Source organism: Hibiscus syriacus, unplaced genomic scaffold (assembly GCF_006381635.1).
Source record: "Hibiscus syriacus cultivar Baekdansim isolate YM2019G1 unplaced genomic scaffold, ASM638163v2 tig00111621_pilon, whole genome shotgun sequence".
NCBI lineage: Eukaryota > Viridiplantae > Streptophyta > Magnoliopsida > Malvales > Malvaceae > Hibiscus > Hibiscus syriacus.
Window position 1 is genome coordinate 2,536,694 of NW_024063138.1, and position 17,245 is coordinate 2,553,938.

The following is a 17,245-nucleotide window of genomic DNA, read 5'->3' on the forward strand; positions in this document are numbered from 1 at the left end:
AAAATCCTGCTACCAAAGCCAGGTGTGAGACTCTGGTCGGTTCAGATTAATTAGGGTTATTCTTTATAGAAGTTCAAGTATGAACAATTACGTCTATAAGGTGTATATGCATCGTTAATGACTAAAAAATATTTTTAATTTATACTATCTTTAATTACTTTAGACTATTAAAATAATCACATATTAGTTACATCTTTGAAACTCATAACCCCTATTGACATGTATAGACAACATAATCAAACTCGAGTTGATAGTATAATTTATACTAATACACCACATTAAATCTTAAATTAGATTCTCATATCTTGACCAAATTATAGACTAAAAAAGAGTTTATAATCACTTTTAGATTGATGTTTACGTTATGAAGTTATATTATTCACAGTTAATCAAATCAGATATATTTGAAGATTCATAAATATGATATTTTATAGATTGAATAGTTTATTTCATTGATATTATTATTATTAAATAAAAGGAGACATGAAATAAAAGGAAAAATTAGAATGGAATTTGTTGGATTCCATTACTTGTAGTTGCATAAAGAAGGGGAAAAGGCTGACACATTAAAAAATAAATAAAAAGCTTAGTGCAAAACAATTTAAATTATTACATAATAAAATATATCTGAAAATTAGAGGGCTGACAAACACTTCCAACTCCAATCTTTGTCAAAAGATAAGTGTACATTTATTATTAATTATAAAAGATAAAGCAAAAATTATTGATGATTTAAGAATTTTAATGTTGATTAGGCACATGACAAATGGGACAGCTGATGACGTGTTGGTTTTAAATTACAAAATAATAAACACGAGTTATTGTCTCATTTGAGGATTAAACAAAATAAAATACAAGGATTAGCATGGTTAAAATTTGCACGTCTTCTAGGGGGGATTTGAATTTATTTTTTCACACTACTTTTGACTATTGATTTCGTAACCCACGTTTGCGTAACTCCAACCGTTGAATCTGGGCTTTCATTTTTTATGATTATTATTATTCTATTGAAAAAATATATTACCTATAATATCCGTTGCATAAAATATCCTATTCTTAAAACTTTTAATAATGATTATACATGTAAAATAAAAAAATATATATGAGTTTAATAGGTTCATACATACCTCATCAACTGGGTTGTACTTAGGTTTATGGTTATGGTTTTTTAGCCCAATAGGCCATCCATTAAGTTTATTTGGTCCAATAGGGTAATTCAAAAATTATTTTGGGATCTACGATATTTTCTACAGTGTAGGGAACTCGTAACAAAAAAAATATTAACTTTTCCAGATTATTTTGTGAATTTTAATTTTGAAAAAAAATACATATAACTTGTCACATCAAGATGATGATATCTATTAAAAAATATTTTTCATATTATTATGTGAATTTAGTTTTTTTTTCTCTCTCCAAAATGTGGTATATTATGTTGAATAGAACAGTAAACTATGAGCATTAGATTAAACCTTCATAAATGCACATTAAGAATAAAAAATACAAACTTAATACATTAACATAAGGATGTAAATATGATAACTTACGACACATAACATTAAATAACATCATTAATAGCAGAATTGATTAAGAAGTTTTATCTTCGTAATCAGTAAACTCGTCAGAAATAAGATTAAATTTCAATTCCCCATTCTTTTGTTATTGGAATTAGCTTTTGGGTCTCCATCATCTGTTTTGTCTTGGTCATTTGTCTGAGTTGGTGGGATATTCGAGCTAGAAGCGACATCGTCAATGCTACAATAAGGATGTAAATATGATAACTTTACGAACACCATAAACATTAAATAAAATCATTAACATAGCAATATTGATTAAGAAGTTTTAATCTTCGTAATCAGTAAACTCGTCAGAAATAAGATTAAATTCTTCAATTCCCCATTCTTTTTGTTATTGGAATTATGCTTTTGGGTCTCCATCATCTATGTTTTGTCTTGGTCATTTGTCTGAGTTGGTGGGATATTCGAGCTAGAAGCGACATCGTCAATGCTACAAGCAAGGTGGAGATCATCGAACTCTACAAACAAATCGACATTAGACAGAGTGATAGAAATATGTCTCAATCATGCCAGCAAGGTCTACATTATCGCTTAGATGAAACCTCGTGGATGATACTGGAAATTTATAATATAAGGAAGAAACTCTTCTATTGTTTCCGAGTAGAACTCTTGTTTCTATACTGAACTTCACCTCATGTAGTTGTGTTTTTTTTGGGAAACACATGGTTATAGATTTGCAATCATAAAAACAGTTGTACAAATAGTTGACATGTTTGAAAAAACTCAATCTTTGGAAGTGACAGATTTAAGGTGTTTTGTTTTTTTCTTACTTCAATATTAGAGTAAAATGGCTTTCAACTCATATTAATAGTTGTTGAAGATGATTAAATGAAAACTGAAAAGTGGTGAAATGAGTCATTATTTGGCCTATGAGAAATACATGTTTTTCTTATATGAAGTGATAAATGCACCACAAAAAAAATTGATTTGAGTTGATACATCACTAAAAAGTTGTTGAAGATGATAAGACAACATTATTTCACTCATTTTCTGAAATGTTGTTTAAATTATGCATTGAATGACCTTGAAAAGTTGCACTATTGATGCATAAATGTCCTCTGAAAAGATTTCTGATTTGAGTTAATATTTCACTGAAAAATAACTTGAAGGGTGTATTAGTTTGCCTGGGTTAAAAACAAGTTTTCTTATTTGAGTTGATATATCACTGAAAAGTTGCAGAATATGATAATGCACCACTATTTCACCTGTTTTCTAAAAGTTGCTTGAATTCTGCATTGTGACATCTAAAAAAGCCAACCGTTGCATTATTACTGCAATAAATAATCTTTAAAAAGTAGTTGAATCAGTGCATTAATTTAGCACTGAAAAGTAACTGAAACAATGAATAATTTGGCTGGTTGTAAAACATGTTTTTTTATGATTTGAAGTGATAATTCAACACTGAAAAGTTTTCTGATTGATTTAATATTTCACTGAAAAATGGCTGGAATGTGCACTATTTTGCCTGAGTTTAAAACACGTTTTTCTGATTTGAGTTGATATATCACTGAAAAATTGATGAAGACGATAATGCACAACTATTTCACCATTTTTATGAAAATTTGCTGAATTCTGCATTAAATTACCTCTGAAAAAGCCAACCGTTACATTATTACTGCAATAAATGACCTCTAAAAAGTAGCTGAAATGGTGCATTAATTGAGCACTGAAAAGTAACTAAAACAGTGCCTACTGAGATGACATTTCACTGGAGAGTTGTTTGATGATAATTAATGAAGGGTCGTATTTGTTTTAAATTGGTTCACTTTAGATGAATCTTCAGAAGACTTGTTGTTTTTAAAATTGTATTGAACAAGGAAAAATCAATTTCTATGAAGCTATGGCAAACAAGTTTTTCACATTCGTCCACCCAAATGACTAAGTTGTTTAAACTGAAGATGGTGTCCATTTCACGTCACAGAGTCTCGTGAACATGATGTTCACGTCAAATATAAATCATGGACAAATGAAGATAAAAATTGAAAAAAAAATAAGGGCTTTTTTTTCAAGTTTGAGATATCGATACATCATTTAAGAGACTCTGCTAAATATGGAGGAATTCTGCTAATGATAATGATGATGTAGCTGTTATGGTTGGCCTTCATAAATATTTCAATAATAAAATGATTGAGATTATTATCGAAACTACAGATGTTATTACTTCTCAATTACAATAGTGGCCGTAGAAGCAGGACTATCAGAAGATGTAGATAACCTTGTTGGGCAATTCGGTGAAATCCTTGCTATTTTAGCGAAGACGATGAAACTTTTGTTCCACTTACGATGGATGATGATACACCAATAATCGCCCAGATGCCTCAATATTGTCATGGAGTTACAATGCATGAGATAAACTATGATGCCATGAGAAATCTTGAGATTCCTGATATGTTCGATCTGCGAGTAGCCCACTAGGGGACCTTGGATGACGTATCGATGGCGTTTGGAGTTGGTCATAGTTTGAGAGTAAGGATGATGTGCAACTAGTTGTGAATGAGTTTTGTATAAAAGCTCATATGGAATTCACTGTTGTGGAGTCTGACAAAAGACATATTTTTTAGATGTATTAACAACAACGTTGGCTGTAAGTGGAGGATACGTGTCTCATACCTATATCGAAAGATGTTATGGGAAGTGACAAGGTTCCATAACCAGCACAGTTGCACGTCCAGCTCCTTGACACAAGACCACAAACACTTAGACTCTGATATCAATGGTCTTGGCATCAATAAAGAATACATTTTGTTATATTATGTCTCATTACAAGTCTTGGATGGGCAAACGAAAAGCTATGAAACTACTGTATGGTGATTGTGGTCAGTCGTACAATGAGCTGCCACATTTGTTGCACGCAATAGAATACTTCACCCCAGAAACCATTGTTCGCTCCTACACTTATCTTACAACCACATTTGATGAACAAGTTATCCCCAGGAAAAAGAGTTTTTAGAGGCTTGTTCTGGGATTTAAATCACAAATTGAAGGATTTTGTTACTACAGACAGATGGTTCAAGTAGGTACCAGGGCATCAGTATTGATACTCCCCATAGAGTATCGGTACTCCCTTTATAAAATGCCCAAAATCGACCCAATTCATCCAGTTTCAATCCTCAAAACTCAAAGGTATTATTTAGGCTCGAGAAACACCCAAAAATCACCTCAAATGTATTAGTTTGGTTCCTAATAATGTACTAAAGATTTAAGAAGTTATTTAAGGTCTTAAAGTGACATAAAAATACCTTATTTACATAAATTTTGTCATATAATCATGAAATCAAACATAAACCCTAGAAATGCTTAAAAACCCCAAATCTCAACAAAATTTCATGATTATGAAAGTCTTAACACCACAAAGTATTAGAAATATAATACCTTTGTTAGAGAATCCCGAAATGAAGCTCACTTAGCTAGCTACCACACTCTTCCAAGACTTGAATGTCAAAACCCCATTTTTTCTTACAAATAAAGAACCATATGCTTTGAATCATTAAAACAAGTTTACTAGAGGGGTTAAGGATGAAAATGAATCTTAAAAGAAGTATGAAAGGCTCAAAGAACTTACTTACTATGGCACTTTGAGAGGAGAAATGGAAGATAAGGAAATGACAGTGAAGAAATGAAGAGAATGATATGAAGGAGATAAGGCTTCTCCTCATCTTTTCCAAATGGATGAAATTGCATGCTTGGTCCCTCATCATTTCCTACTATGACAAAAATCTCATTTTTATGGCTAATTGGGCTCAATTCCAACACAATTAAGCTCAACTTGGCCCAACAACCTAAATTACGAACTCCATGGGGTCCATATAATACTCGGATAAACCCAAAACTACTAGCATAAATTTGGGGTGTTACAGTTACCTCTAGTTTCTCAAGCTTGGGAAGCGTCATGCGATAAGGTACCATAATAGGGGTCTCACAATAGGCTTAAACTCGATAACACGATCCACTTCCCTCTTAGGCGGAAGTTTCTTTCGCAACTCTTTAGGCATAATTTCTCGATATTCCTCCAATATCTTATCGACTCTTTAGGTACCTTAAACTTGATTTCCTCAGTCTCTTTCTTGATTGCCATTAAGAAAGTAGGCTCACACCCTTTTAAGCCCCTTAAATTTTTAAGATATAGTAACCCAACATCACGTGATCCAAAGTTAGATTATTATTGGTAAACAGGGACGGAGCTCCCTTACGGCCCAAAGGGACCCCGACCCTGTTAAGATTTGATATTCGATATGATTTTAGTTTATATAGTAACCCAACATCACGTGATCCAAAGTTAGATTATTATTGGTAAACAGGGACGGAGCTCCCTTACGACCCAAAGGGACCCGACCCCTGTTAAGATTTGTATATTCGATATGATTTTAGTTTAATAATATTTTGGTTCATGTAAAAAAAATATTTAAATTTAAAAAATATAAAAAAATATTAAATATTTAACCAAGTAGAGGTCGAACTAAAGAATGATAAGTCTGTGTTCTCAAATTTTCGATCTAATTATAATTTAGGTCATTGTAAGTTTAAATATTAGACAAATTAGAAGTTGTCTTATGAATTTTAAGTTTTTTTTTTATAAATTTAAGGTGAATACAAGGTAGTATCTGTACAAAGACTTTCAACTATTTGACTATGAACGCTCATATCCCTAAATACGCAGTGCTTGAACTCGGGACCTCAAGAATAACAACAATCTCTTAATCACTAAGGTCACTTGGTTCATATTGAATTTCGATTTTAAATACCTAATAAGTCTTTTAGATACCTAATAAGTCAATATTTAATTCTGGCTACATCCATGCTGATAATGGATAAGTTTCATTAACCAAGGAGTCGTGATAATTTAATTTTCTTTCCTATGGGTATTATGATATTGATATCTTGAATCGTATTTTCAATTAAGTATGAATAGAAGGATGCGGGAAACGATCACTTTTTTTAGAAATTTTAAAATTTTATATATATTTTAGATACTTTTATATTTTATTTTCATAATTTATAATCTTGTATTTTCTAAATTTTTAATATATTTCATAAATATTTATACTCTTAATATAATTTTTTTATCTGATCTTGTTTCTAATGAGGCCCGTAAACGAATCATGAATGAGGTAATATTCATGTTCATTTGTTCAACTTTAACCAAACAAATGAATGAACACAAGTGTTCTTTCATGTAAGAATGTAGTTTGTTCATGTTCGAATGTAGTTTGTTCATGTTCATTCGCTAAAATGAACACAAACGAAAGAACGTAAATGAATACAAATGAAAGAATGTAAACGGACACAAACAAACAAACATATAAAATTATTTGGTTTTATATTTGAGAAGAGATTTTTATTTCCAAATAATTTTAGGGTTTACATTTCTTTAATTAATTTAGGTATTTTTTATTTGAGTTTAAAATTAACTGGATTTTAAAATATTAATGAGTTTAAGGTTAAAATTTATTATGTTTTAATATTTTAAACGGGTCTTTTTATGTATTTATTTATTTAATTAAAGGAACACAAAATCTTGTTTATGTTCGTTCGTTTAATAAATAAACGAACATAAATAAACTTCCCATCAAATGGTTAACAAACGGTTCGCTGAACGTTCAGTTCGTTTACAGGTCTACATCAAAGCATTGAAAATGATCTGGGACGAATCAAGAAAAAAATGAGGCTCCAGAATTTTATAATCTGGGTTTCACTTGGGATCAATATGAAAATGATCCTCAGCCACGTAAACATCATACATGATTCAAATCTTCAAATAAAATCTGTATGTATATATTCCTGGATAGAAGCCAAAGCAGTTGCATATATATTAGAGTCAAAGCCCTGCAAAAGCTCAATGTTTCATGACACTACATATCCTCTAAGTAAACAAAAGTACCTGACGAGTCGTGCATTTTCTCGCAATTGAAGAGAGTAAAAAATTAGCCTACAGCTAAATCATGAGCTTTTAAGGATCTATGAATCACTTAGACCAATGCTTCACAGAACCTGCTAATAACATAACGGGAAAGTGTAATGTAGGAAAGGAACTAGAGAATTGTAAGATAATTATTAGGTCAAAAACTACATGTGGTCCTTAAAGGCTAAGGTCAAATGATTAGCTCAAACAAAAGCAGATCAATTTCTAGCTCTTAGCTCTGTAACAGACAGAAAAAATACGCTATTTTTTCTATCAATATCCAAGGGTCATACACTAGATTAATTATGAAAAACAGCAGTAGGTAGATTTTTAGGGTTCCTAGCCTTTTATTCATAGCAACAAAAGTGCATATAAATATATATAATGTGTGCGTGTGCGTGTGATTCAAATATGCAGCATTTCCATTCAAAATTGGAAGGTCGATGTTGTCTTCTTCACTGGTCTTACATAAAATCCCCCTCATCATGAATATTGTTGAGCAAATCCAAAGGCCATTGATTGAAGGTCATCGACTTCCTGGAAATTGCCCCACTGTCTGTTGTCTGTTTGCATGTCGATGGAAGACATAGAATGAGATGCCTGTCCAAAAGTAGTGTATGAGACACGATCTTCTCCAGACGAGGAGACGGAATTCTTGTAATTTGCTACAAAATTTGGATCCAAAACCCCATTATTCTCACAGTATGAGTTTGTTGGGTTAAGATTTGGAGCCATGCTTGAATTTTCCGCGTGAAACCAGCTTTGAGCTTCTTGGAGCTGAGAAAGGACCTTTCCGTGGTATTTGTTATTGGGGTTTGCAGTAACAGAGCTGCCACTGAAGAAGACGCTGTGAGCTGCCTGATCCTCGAGAGAAGCAAGCTGTGCCTGGAGATTGACAATCTATATATTTTAAAACTCAAATTAGGGTTCCAATTCATCAAACATGGAGAAAGGGTGATGGCAAAGAAAGAAAAAGAAAAGAACCTGCTGTTGGAGAGCAAAGATATGAGAAACACAGCCATAAATGGGGTCTTGAAGCCTCGCTTGAGCTTCATAGGAAATCGTGAGTGCCGCTTCACAGCGATCACTGACAGGGAGATGAGCAAGCAGCTTCGAGACATTGCTTGCACCAAAAACCTTGTGGATAGCTGCAAAATGGGCAGCGCCTTGTTCATGGCAGAAATAAGGTGCGAAAACACAGCCTCGAACGCATTTTCTTCTCAAGAACTTGCAAGCACCGCAAGGGCCACCGTAACCTGCCATTTTTAGTGGGTAAATTGGAGGGGTTTGATTTGAGCTAAAACAGCAGAAAGCAAAAAGGGGGTTATAAACACCAGAGGAAGAGGAGGTGGATGATTTAATAATTAATTGTTAATAGCACTTGGTCGCCTTATTGGGCTACACAATTCATGTTTTTTTTTATAGTAAAAACCTTTCATTCTGGAGTTTTATACACTCTCAAATGAGATTCCCCATTCGTATTCTTACACGACAAAAGAACTGGCATAAACATGAAACTCCATTTCTACTTTCGGTCCATCATTGTTCTTATTTCATTCTAATCTTCTTGGTTTTCATGGTTTATGTTTCTAGGTTGATAACCATAAATTTATTGCTTTTATAATCTTACTCTGTTCTAACTAAATTAATTTTCCTAAATAATATTTAGAGTAAGCGATTAAAAATTCACTTGACACCTCCCTCTCATCTAAATTATGGTTCAATACTTTTAAGGGAAAAATTTTCCTACACTTCTCCTAAATAGAATTATTAAAAAGACAAAATAATTTTTTATTTAAATCATCAAAAGAATAAATAGAGAATACATGGTTTACATGAAAAAAAAATAAATTTTATAACATTTTCATTTTTATGAAATGACGTGAAAATAAATTATAATTAGGATAAAATATTTTTTTTTGATAGAAAGTCGCTAGTTTTATTAAAATATAAAATATTCAAAAATTACAATGAAGATTTATAAGTATAATCGCAGACTTAAATTATAATTATGACATTTTCTTATTACCATTGAGATAAAAACTAGCCACCTAGATCACATAAGGACCAGAGAATGAAAATATTAAAAAATCTAACAAAAAACTCGAATAAAATAAAGATACAAACAAATCTGATTGGGCAAACGAACTATAAAAGGGGATGAAGCTACTGAAAGACCACAGACAAATCGCAAATCAGAGTCAAGCAACGTGAGAAAACTATCCACGAACGCAAAACGAGTATCCAAATCAATTCGATGGTCCAAACAAGGAACATCATTATGATAACAAATAAACGCCATCTTGATCAATCGTGACGACGTCAAATCTAATCATGAGAATAAAGATAAACGAGAACAACGACAAAAAATCGTAAGCTAACAAAAGGTAAAAAAAAAACGTGCCACAAAGACAGATAAACATGTCATAAATGTAGAGAATGTGTCACAAAGACATAATTATTCTTATTAAAAAATTAAAAAGAAAAAAGACAATCGACAAGCGTCAACTAGCATTAAAATTGGAGTCACAGTCGATTAAATAAAATTAAAAAAAATAAATTGATCAATAAAATTAACACAAATTATAAAGAATAAAAAAAGATAAAAGAGGAGATGAACAAAAAAGCGGCTAGGATAAAACATATTTTATATAATTTTATTAATAGCATATACCTGTTAATTATTCAGCGTCATTTTCATAAACGAAAGAAGAAAAGATTATATTGCTCTTAATGCTATTGGGGTCAGTCTATCCAATTTTTTTTAACAAAAAGATAAAATACTATATAAGTGTAAATTTTAAAAATTATTTTATGCATTGATGGTGGAAAAAGTTATAAAGAGAGAGATTGAATTTGAAAAATCCAAAAAGGTATAGGGACTTTGCACATAATTAGACTGGTTTTTATTTTTATTTTTATTTTTATGGTAGGAAAGTCACAAATCTATAGGGTTGAAACAGTGGTCCCTCTGACTTTGGTATATGAAATCCACCTGAAACTCAAACTAATAATGGAATTGCAGGTGCATGAATATAATATTAAAAATCGAATTTCTCCAAATCAATAATACACGTATATTAATATTCCAAAACAAATGATTTCACCTCGACGAATGTTAAAATTGGATCTCAACATTTATGATTGTAAAAGTGTGGGCTATGGCTGTGGCTATGGCTAAGATTAAAAAAACTATGAATTGATTAATAAGTGCTGTAATTAGGAGGAAATAAATAAAGTGCATGGCAGCAGCTAAATTCATTATGTACTTGTTGGCCACTTAACCCATGAATTAAGATCACTTTTCCTTGAGGACAATAAGACATGTTTTTTATTGGGATTATTAAAATATTAATTTCCTTTACCCAATAATGTACAAGTGGAGGCAGTGTCGTGGCTGGTCGGTGTAAACTGCGCGACGGCGCAGGGCCACAAAAAATAAGAATCTTAAAAAAATATATTTATAATGGCGTTTTTTAATAAACGTCACTATAGATGGACCTATTGTGACGTTTTTCAAAAAAAAACGTCACTATTTTTGCAATTTTATTGAAAAAACACCACTATAGATGGATCTATTGCGACGTTTTTCAAAAAATGCCACTATTATTACCCCAAAATCGAAAATATCTAAAAAATAAGGGCATCTTTATAAGAATTTGTACATGACCCCCAAAAACCTAGTCACGTCCCTGAGTTGAGGCCTTCAACTTACCTAAAAGGACATTAATTGTTGGAAAAAATATGGTTATAACTGGAACTTATTACCGAATCTTCGTATGGTAAGACAATCTTTATTTTTCAATTATAATGGGATGTAATTAGATTAAATAAAATGGTTTCTTCTTATGTTTTAACTTATAATATACCTAAATTTTAATCATTAGGAGGAGAATAATCTAATAAATTCAACCGTGTGAGAATTATATTTTCTTTCTTAATTTTGGGCAAACTATGTTTCGTCACTTCATTTTATAATGTGTCTCAACTTTAATTTTTGAATTCGATCACTGTGTTTTTTTTAAATTGCTTCTATGTTGGTCACTTAAATGTTAGATTAAACAAGGTGATGTAGACGTTGACGGTCTTACATTAACATGAAAGTCCTGTATTATTTACCTCATTTCTTTTTCCCGTTTCATCTCCCCCTCACAAAAGGTGAAACTTTAGAGTAACTTTAGAGTTTCATTCCTTTGTCATGTCGATGTCAAATCTTCGTTCTCTCACATCTTAAGACACAGTTAACTCATTTCATCGTCTGCTATAATTTTATTAGTTTAATTTTTTATAAAATTCATTAATATTAATGTAAAACTCAAAGGAAAATAATTTCAATCTACAATATTCACCTCATTCCTTTTTATAATTTTTAAAAAATAGATGTCTTGTCACAACTGGTTAATTATTTAACTGTATAATGACTAAAACATGAATAATTTGAAAATTAAATAATTAAATTAAAATATTTAAAAGTTGACTGATCAAAACAAGAATACAATGAAAGTTGACAGATGAAAATGTAGTTTACCCCTTTCTGGCTTAGAATAAATAACAACGTTTAAAATTTTATTCTTAAATTAAAATATTCCCTAAACTATACTCTTTTTTTACTTTAAGCCCCAAAACTATTTTTTGGTCAAAATAAGTACTTAAACTATTATATGTAACCATTTCAAGTACTTAAACTATTTTTTGGTCAAAATAAGTCCCTAAATTATGTCTCTTTTTTGTTTCAAGCCCCTAAACTATTTTTTGGTCAAAACAAGTACTTAATTTTGTTTGACATGTCAACATCGTATTGGCAGAAGAAAAAAAATATTTTTCTAAATGAAAAATGATAGGACTTAGAATAATTAAATATGATAGTTTAAGTACTTAGTTTGACCATAAAATAATTTAGGGGCTTAAAAAGGCATAGTTTAAGGACTTATTTTTACTTTAAGCCAATTTTTTAATATTAAATCCTTTTTCTTAATTTTCAATTCACTTTTAAATCTTGAAAAGTTGTTTCAAAATAAAATGACAATAATTTGCGCAAGAAAATGCTATTGAAATTCCAACAACTAATTGATCAATCGAATGAGGTATTAGATTTCTTTTATAAATGGAGTAAATTAGATATTAGAGACTCGCCCTCGCCTCTCTAATATATGTTTGAATTAATAAGATCGGACCGATGATTATATATATACAAAAGAAAACACTATTGAAGTAATACACTTAGTTGGCATCCAAGAGTAATATTTAATAAAGCATTAAGCTGTACATATCCCTGAAAAAAATTGTTTTCGAACCGAAAATTCAACTACTTATTACGAAGCACAACATGCTCTAAATTGAGTGGACATTCTACATTGAACTATGCTTGGATGTCGGAGAGTATAAAAAAGGTTCCACATATTATATACTCAGCAATCTACAAAACTCCACACCTTTATCTATTCATTTGTTGATGAAGTATTTCTTAATTAGTTCCCATTTTGCTTTTGATTCGGAGGAAGTGGTGTCACATGATCCCAAGGGATTGTCATTTTGTTACGAATCTATTTAGGGTGACAAGACCAGCTCAACATCAAAAAGTAATACGAGTATTGGCCTCGTTTTTATAGACATTGAGATCAAGGAATATCGAATCAAAGCACTTTTATTATTTCTTTTTCGTCTCCAAAATGTGTTCATTCCATCTCAAGCCGGATCAGAATGTCATTATATTTTAAATTATGTGCATCTAATTTGTTAATAGATTAATTCAAATTATATATTATAGAAGTTTATTATGAAAAGTGATCTCCAACTCAATTTACTTTATTCAAAACGCAAGAATTTGAATTATGGAGGTCGATGATGTTAATTTCACTATGACTCGTCTCATTTCGTACCCGATGACCCATTTAGGTGGGGATGAGTATGGGTTTCGCGTAGACTCGCCCAATTTGCACCATTGAGCGAAAAAAAGAAATGATTCATGAGTGGTGGGGTGTGGATGGGGACAAAAATTAGATATACCGCAAGTGGTGGAACAAGCGTGGGTATGACTTTGTAATCATCCCATCTATATCCGCCTCAAATGTTTGAATTTGCATATTATTTAAAGACTATTTCTAAAATTTTAATTTTAACATAGTAGCCACATCATCATTTTTGTTAAGTTAATGGTCAAACTTAACAATGAGTGACCAAAACAGAAATGAAATTTAACATTAGATATGATTTTAAAAAATAAAAATAATTTAGTGATCAAAACAGAAATACAGTAATAGATGGGTGACCAAATACAATTTACACCTCATCGGGATTTCGGTGCACGTGCACATGTAACGAAGAAGAGAACGACTTCTTTGATCAGTTGATCATGACGTCGACACGCCACAAGAGTGGAAGTGGGTACTGTTTTTTTACACATCTTGGGTCCCACTGTCCACGTCATAACCACTCACAAACGATAAATTAAGGGTCATCGCCTCACCTTAAGCAACCACCTTAATTTATTTAATTTTCAAATAAAGCCAAAAAAATGTTAGTAAGAACTAAGAACCATAAACAAATTAAATAATTAAATTAACACTAAGCAATATTACTATTATCTTTATGTTAAAGAGTCCTCATTAATAAGATTTGAATTCTATTTAATCTATAATTAAATGTTGCGGTGCATGTGGGAGGAGAGCTATTACTACATCACCGAACACTGAACCAAGACAATTAAGAGCAGTAAACAGATATTATTTAACTATTTCCTTTGAAGTTTCTTGGAAATGGACAACATCCATGCATGCATTATTATGTCTCAGATTGCTTGAAGCCTTAAAGTTCCACGATTTTAGAGCGGCGCTTTGCTCCTTCAATTTTTCTCTCAAATTGACTAATAATAGCAATACATCTTCTCTTCGTCTTCCCCGGATGACAAGTGGTTTAAACACACTGTTTTTTAGTTTTTTTAATCACAAAACTTTAAGCTCAAGTCATAGAAAAACAAGTGTCTTAATAAGGTATGGTCGACGGACAAAGACCATGTCGGGCAATGATGCTAATGTTTGTATCCTTCCAAAGACCAGTCAAGCCGACACCCATATTACATATGGAGCCCATTTTTACATGTACATATACCAATATATTTATATTGCAAGAACTTTGGGGTTTATTCCATCGTTAAAGAGAAAGAATATCCAGACAAGAAAACGTGCACATGAATGTATAACTAAGATCAACTTATAGTATATATATATATATTAAGTGAAATAAGTTTATTCTATTTTCCGAAACAAGACCTTGAAGTTTTGTCAAATATGTTTGCGTGTAGTTTGAAAAGAGAGCAAAATTTCAAAGTCCAAACCAGAAAATAGGGGGCAATGATCTCTGGGTTTAGCTTAACAGTTAGGGCCATTAATATGATCATTTTAAGAAGTGAAAGAGATTGTTTTGTTGTATGTGTATTGAAGGAAGGTGATGTCCATTGCAGAGGGCTTTTATTCTTGGTTGAGTATATGGAGTGAATGGAAAGTTTATAGATAAAATAAAATGTTAATCAATGATCATAGGTGGAGACAAAACTAATTAATTAGGTTTAGACTAAGACACAAACGAGTTAAAAATGGAACAATCTGGTCCTACATCTTTGTTTTAATGAGTATGATAGTAGTGAGGTTTGTCTTTACAAGTTAAAAGTCATGTTTCATCAATAATAAATTGGGATAAAATATGATTTGGAGGTCCAATCAAAACTGGAAATTTTCTGGCTTCTGTATACTTGAAAATTACTCTTTAAAGATAAGAGGGTTAATTGCATTAACACATTCTAACCATGCTTCCGATTTTAAATTAGACATAACGTTACAATTCGTACTTATTATCATGATAAATTTTAGGGTAAATTACGAATTAGCACCTAAACTATCAGTTTTGGTGTATTTTAGTACTTAAACTTTCAATTTATTTCAAAAGCATACCTAAATTTTAGTTTTTATTTCATTTTAGTACCCCAATTCAAAATTTGACTTTAATTTTTGAAAATTTTGAAAGTTTGGGGTACTAAAACGGACCAAAATTGATAGTTTAGGTACTAAACGCATTAAGTTTTTAACAACGGACACTAAAATGAAACAAAAATAAACATTAGGTATGATTTTGAAAAATTGAAAGTTTAAGTATTAAAATTGATAAAAACTGATAATTTAGGTATTAAATACACAATTTACCCTAAATTTTATGTGTTTAAACTTGATAACGTGATATATTTTATGTCATTAATTTGGACATGTGACGATGTCACATGATTACTTTGGACATGTGAAACATATCTTCATCACTTAAAACACATGACAATGTCAGATCATCACTTCGAACACATGACATGTGTCATGTCATTACTTAGGACACGTGATGTACAACATTATCACTCCAAACATGTCACTATGTCTTATTATCATTTCATACACGTGACAATGCATATCATCACTTCAAATATATGATATGTGTTATATCATCACTTCAAACATGTGATATATACAACATAACAAATTCAAGGGTAAGTTACACGCTTACTCACTGAAATTTAATTTCTCTCCTATTCCACTCATTGTATATTTAATTTTTTCAATTTGCTCACTGAACTTTAGACATTGGTTTTTTGGTCACTCGGCCGTTTTTTATAACTCCGTGATGATATAGAATTTATTATTATTATTTTATTAAAATTATTTTTTTTATTTTTTTATTACCCCATCTTCTTCCTCACCTATCATTCATTTGTCATTCTCCTTTTCTCCTCTTCTTCCTCATCAGAAACTCCATTATTGTGCTCTTTCTCCATTTTTCTATCATTCAATCACAATAATCTTAACTCCACTCACTCATCCGCATCATTCACCACTATTTTCAAAATCATCAATCAACAACACAAAACACCCCACTATCCACTACACTACAGCAAAAATGGTTTTTAGCGGCGGATGTAGCGGCGTTTTTACTGCAAACGCCGGTAATTGTTTACATATAGCGGCGTTTTTGAACAAACGCCGCAAAATACTATACTTTAGTGGCGTTTGTATAAAAACGCCGCTAAAGAATCGTAATGTAGTGGCGTTTTTATACAAACGCCGCTATAAACTAGTATTTTAATGGCGTTTTTATACAAACGCTGCTATAGACACGTACTTTTGTGGCGTTTTAATACCAAACGCCGCTATAGACTCGTACTTTAGTGGCATTTTTACACAAACGCCGCTATAGACACGTACTTTTGTAGCGTTTTAATACCAAACACCGCTATAGACACGTACTTTTGTGGCGTTTTAATACCAAACGCCGCTATAGATTCGTACTTTAGTGGTGTTTTTACACAAACGCCGCTATAGACACGTACTTTTGTGGCGTTTTAATATCAAACGCCGCAATTGTCATATAACCTAGTGGTGTTTACGTAAAAAAACGTTGCTACTGAATACTACTTTAACATATCGAAACAAAACCCTAATTTCATAGATTCAGTCTGGGCATCGAAATATCTCCCATCCCTTTTATCTCTTCGCATCCACTCTCATCCTTTGATCCTTCACCTCCATTGTCGATCCATCTTCCCCTTACATTCAACCCAGATAATCCATTATTTTCATTCCCCTCTTCATACTTTTAGACATCTCTCTCTTCCATTCTCTCTGCGGCACAAGGCGCAACAATGGCTTCCAAATTTCTACAGCTATGGTAAAATTCGGCTTTTAAATTCCTTCAGAAACCGTTTATTTCGTATTTCTTGAGTTTATTTACTTCTGGTTTT

The 17,245-nt window shown here is 31.6% G+C and overlaps 1 protein-coding gene across 1 annotated transcript; it reads right to left on the bottom strand.

Moving 5' to 3' along the window:
* Positions 1–7,903: 7,903 nt before the first annotated feature.
* Positions 7,904–8,746, bottom strand: LOC120165989 (LOB domain-containing protein 29-like). The gene is made up of 2 exons (XM_039175407.1): positions 8,458–8,746; positions 7,904–8,373 (listed from the first exon to the last, which is right to left on the bottom strand). The coding sequence occupies exons 1-2, from the start codon at positions 8,734–8,736 to the stop codon at positions 7,957–7,959; spliced, it is 696 nt and encodes a 231-aa protein (XP_039031338.1). The 5' UTR covers positions 8,737–8,746; the 3' UTR covers positions 7,904–7,956.
* Positions 8,747–17,245: the final 8,499 nt, after the last annotated feature.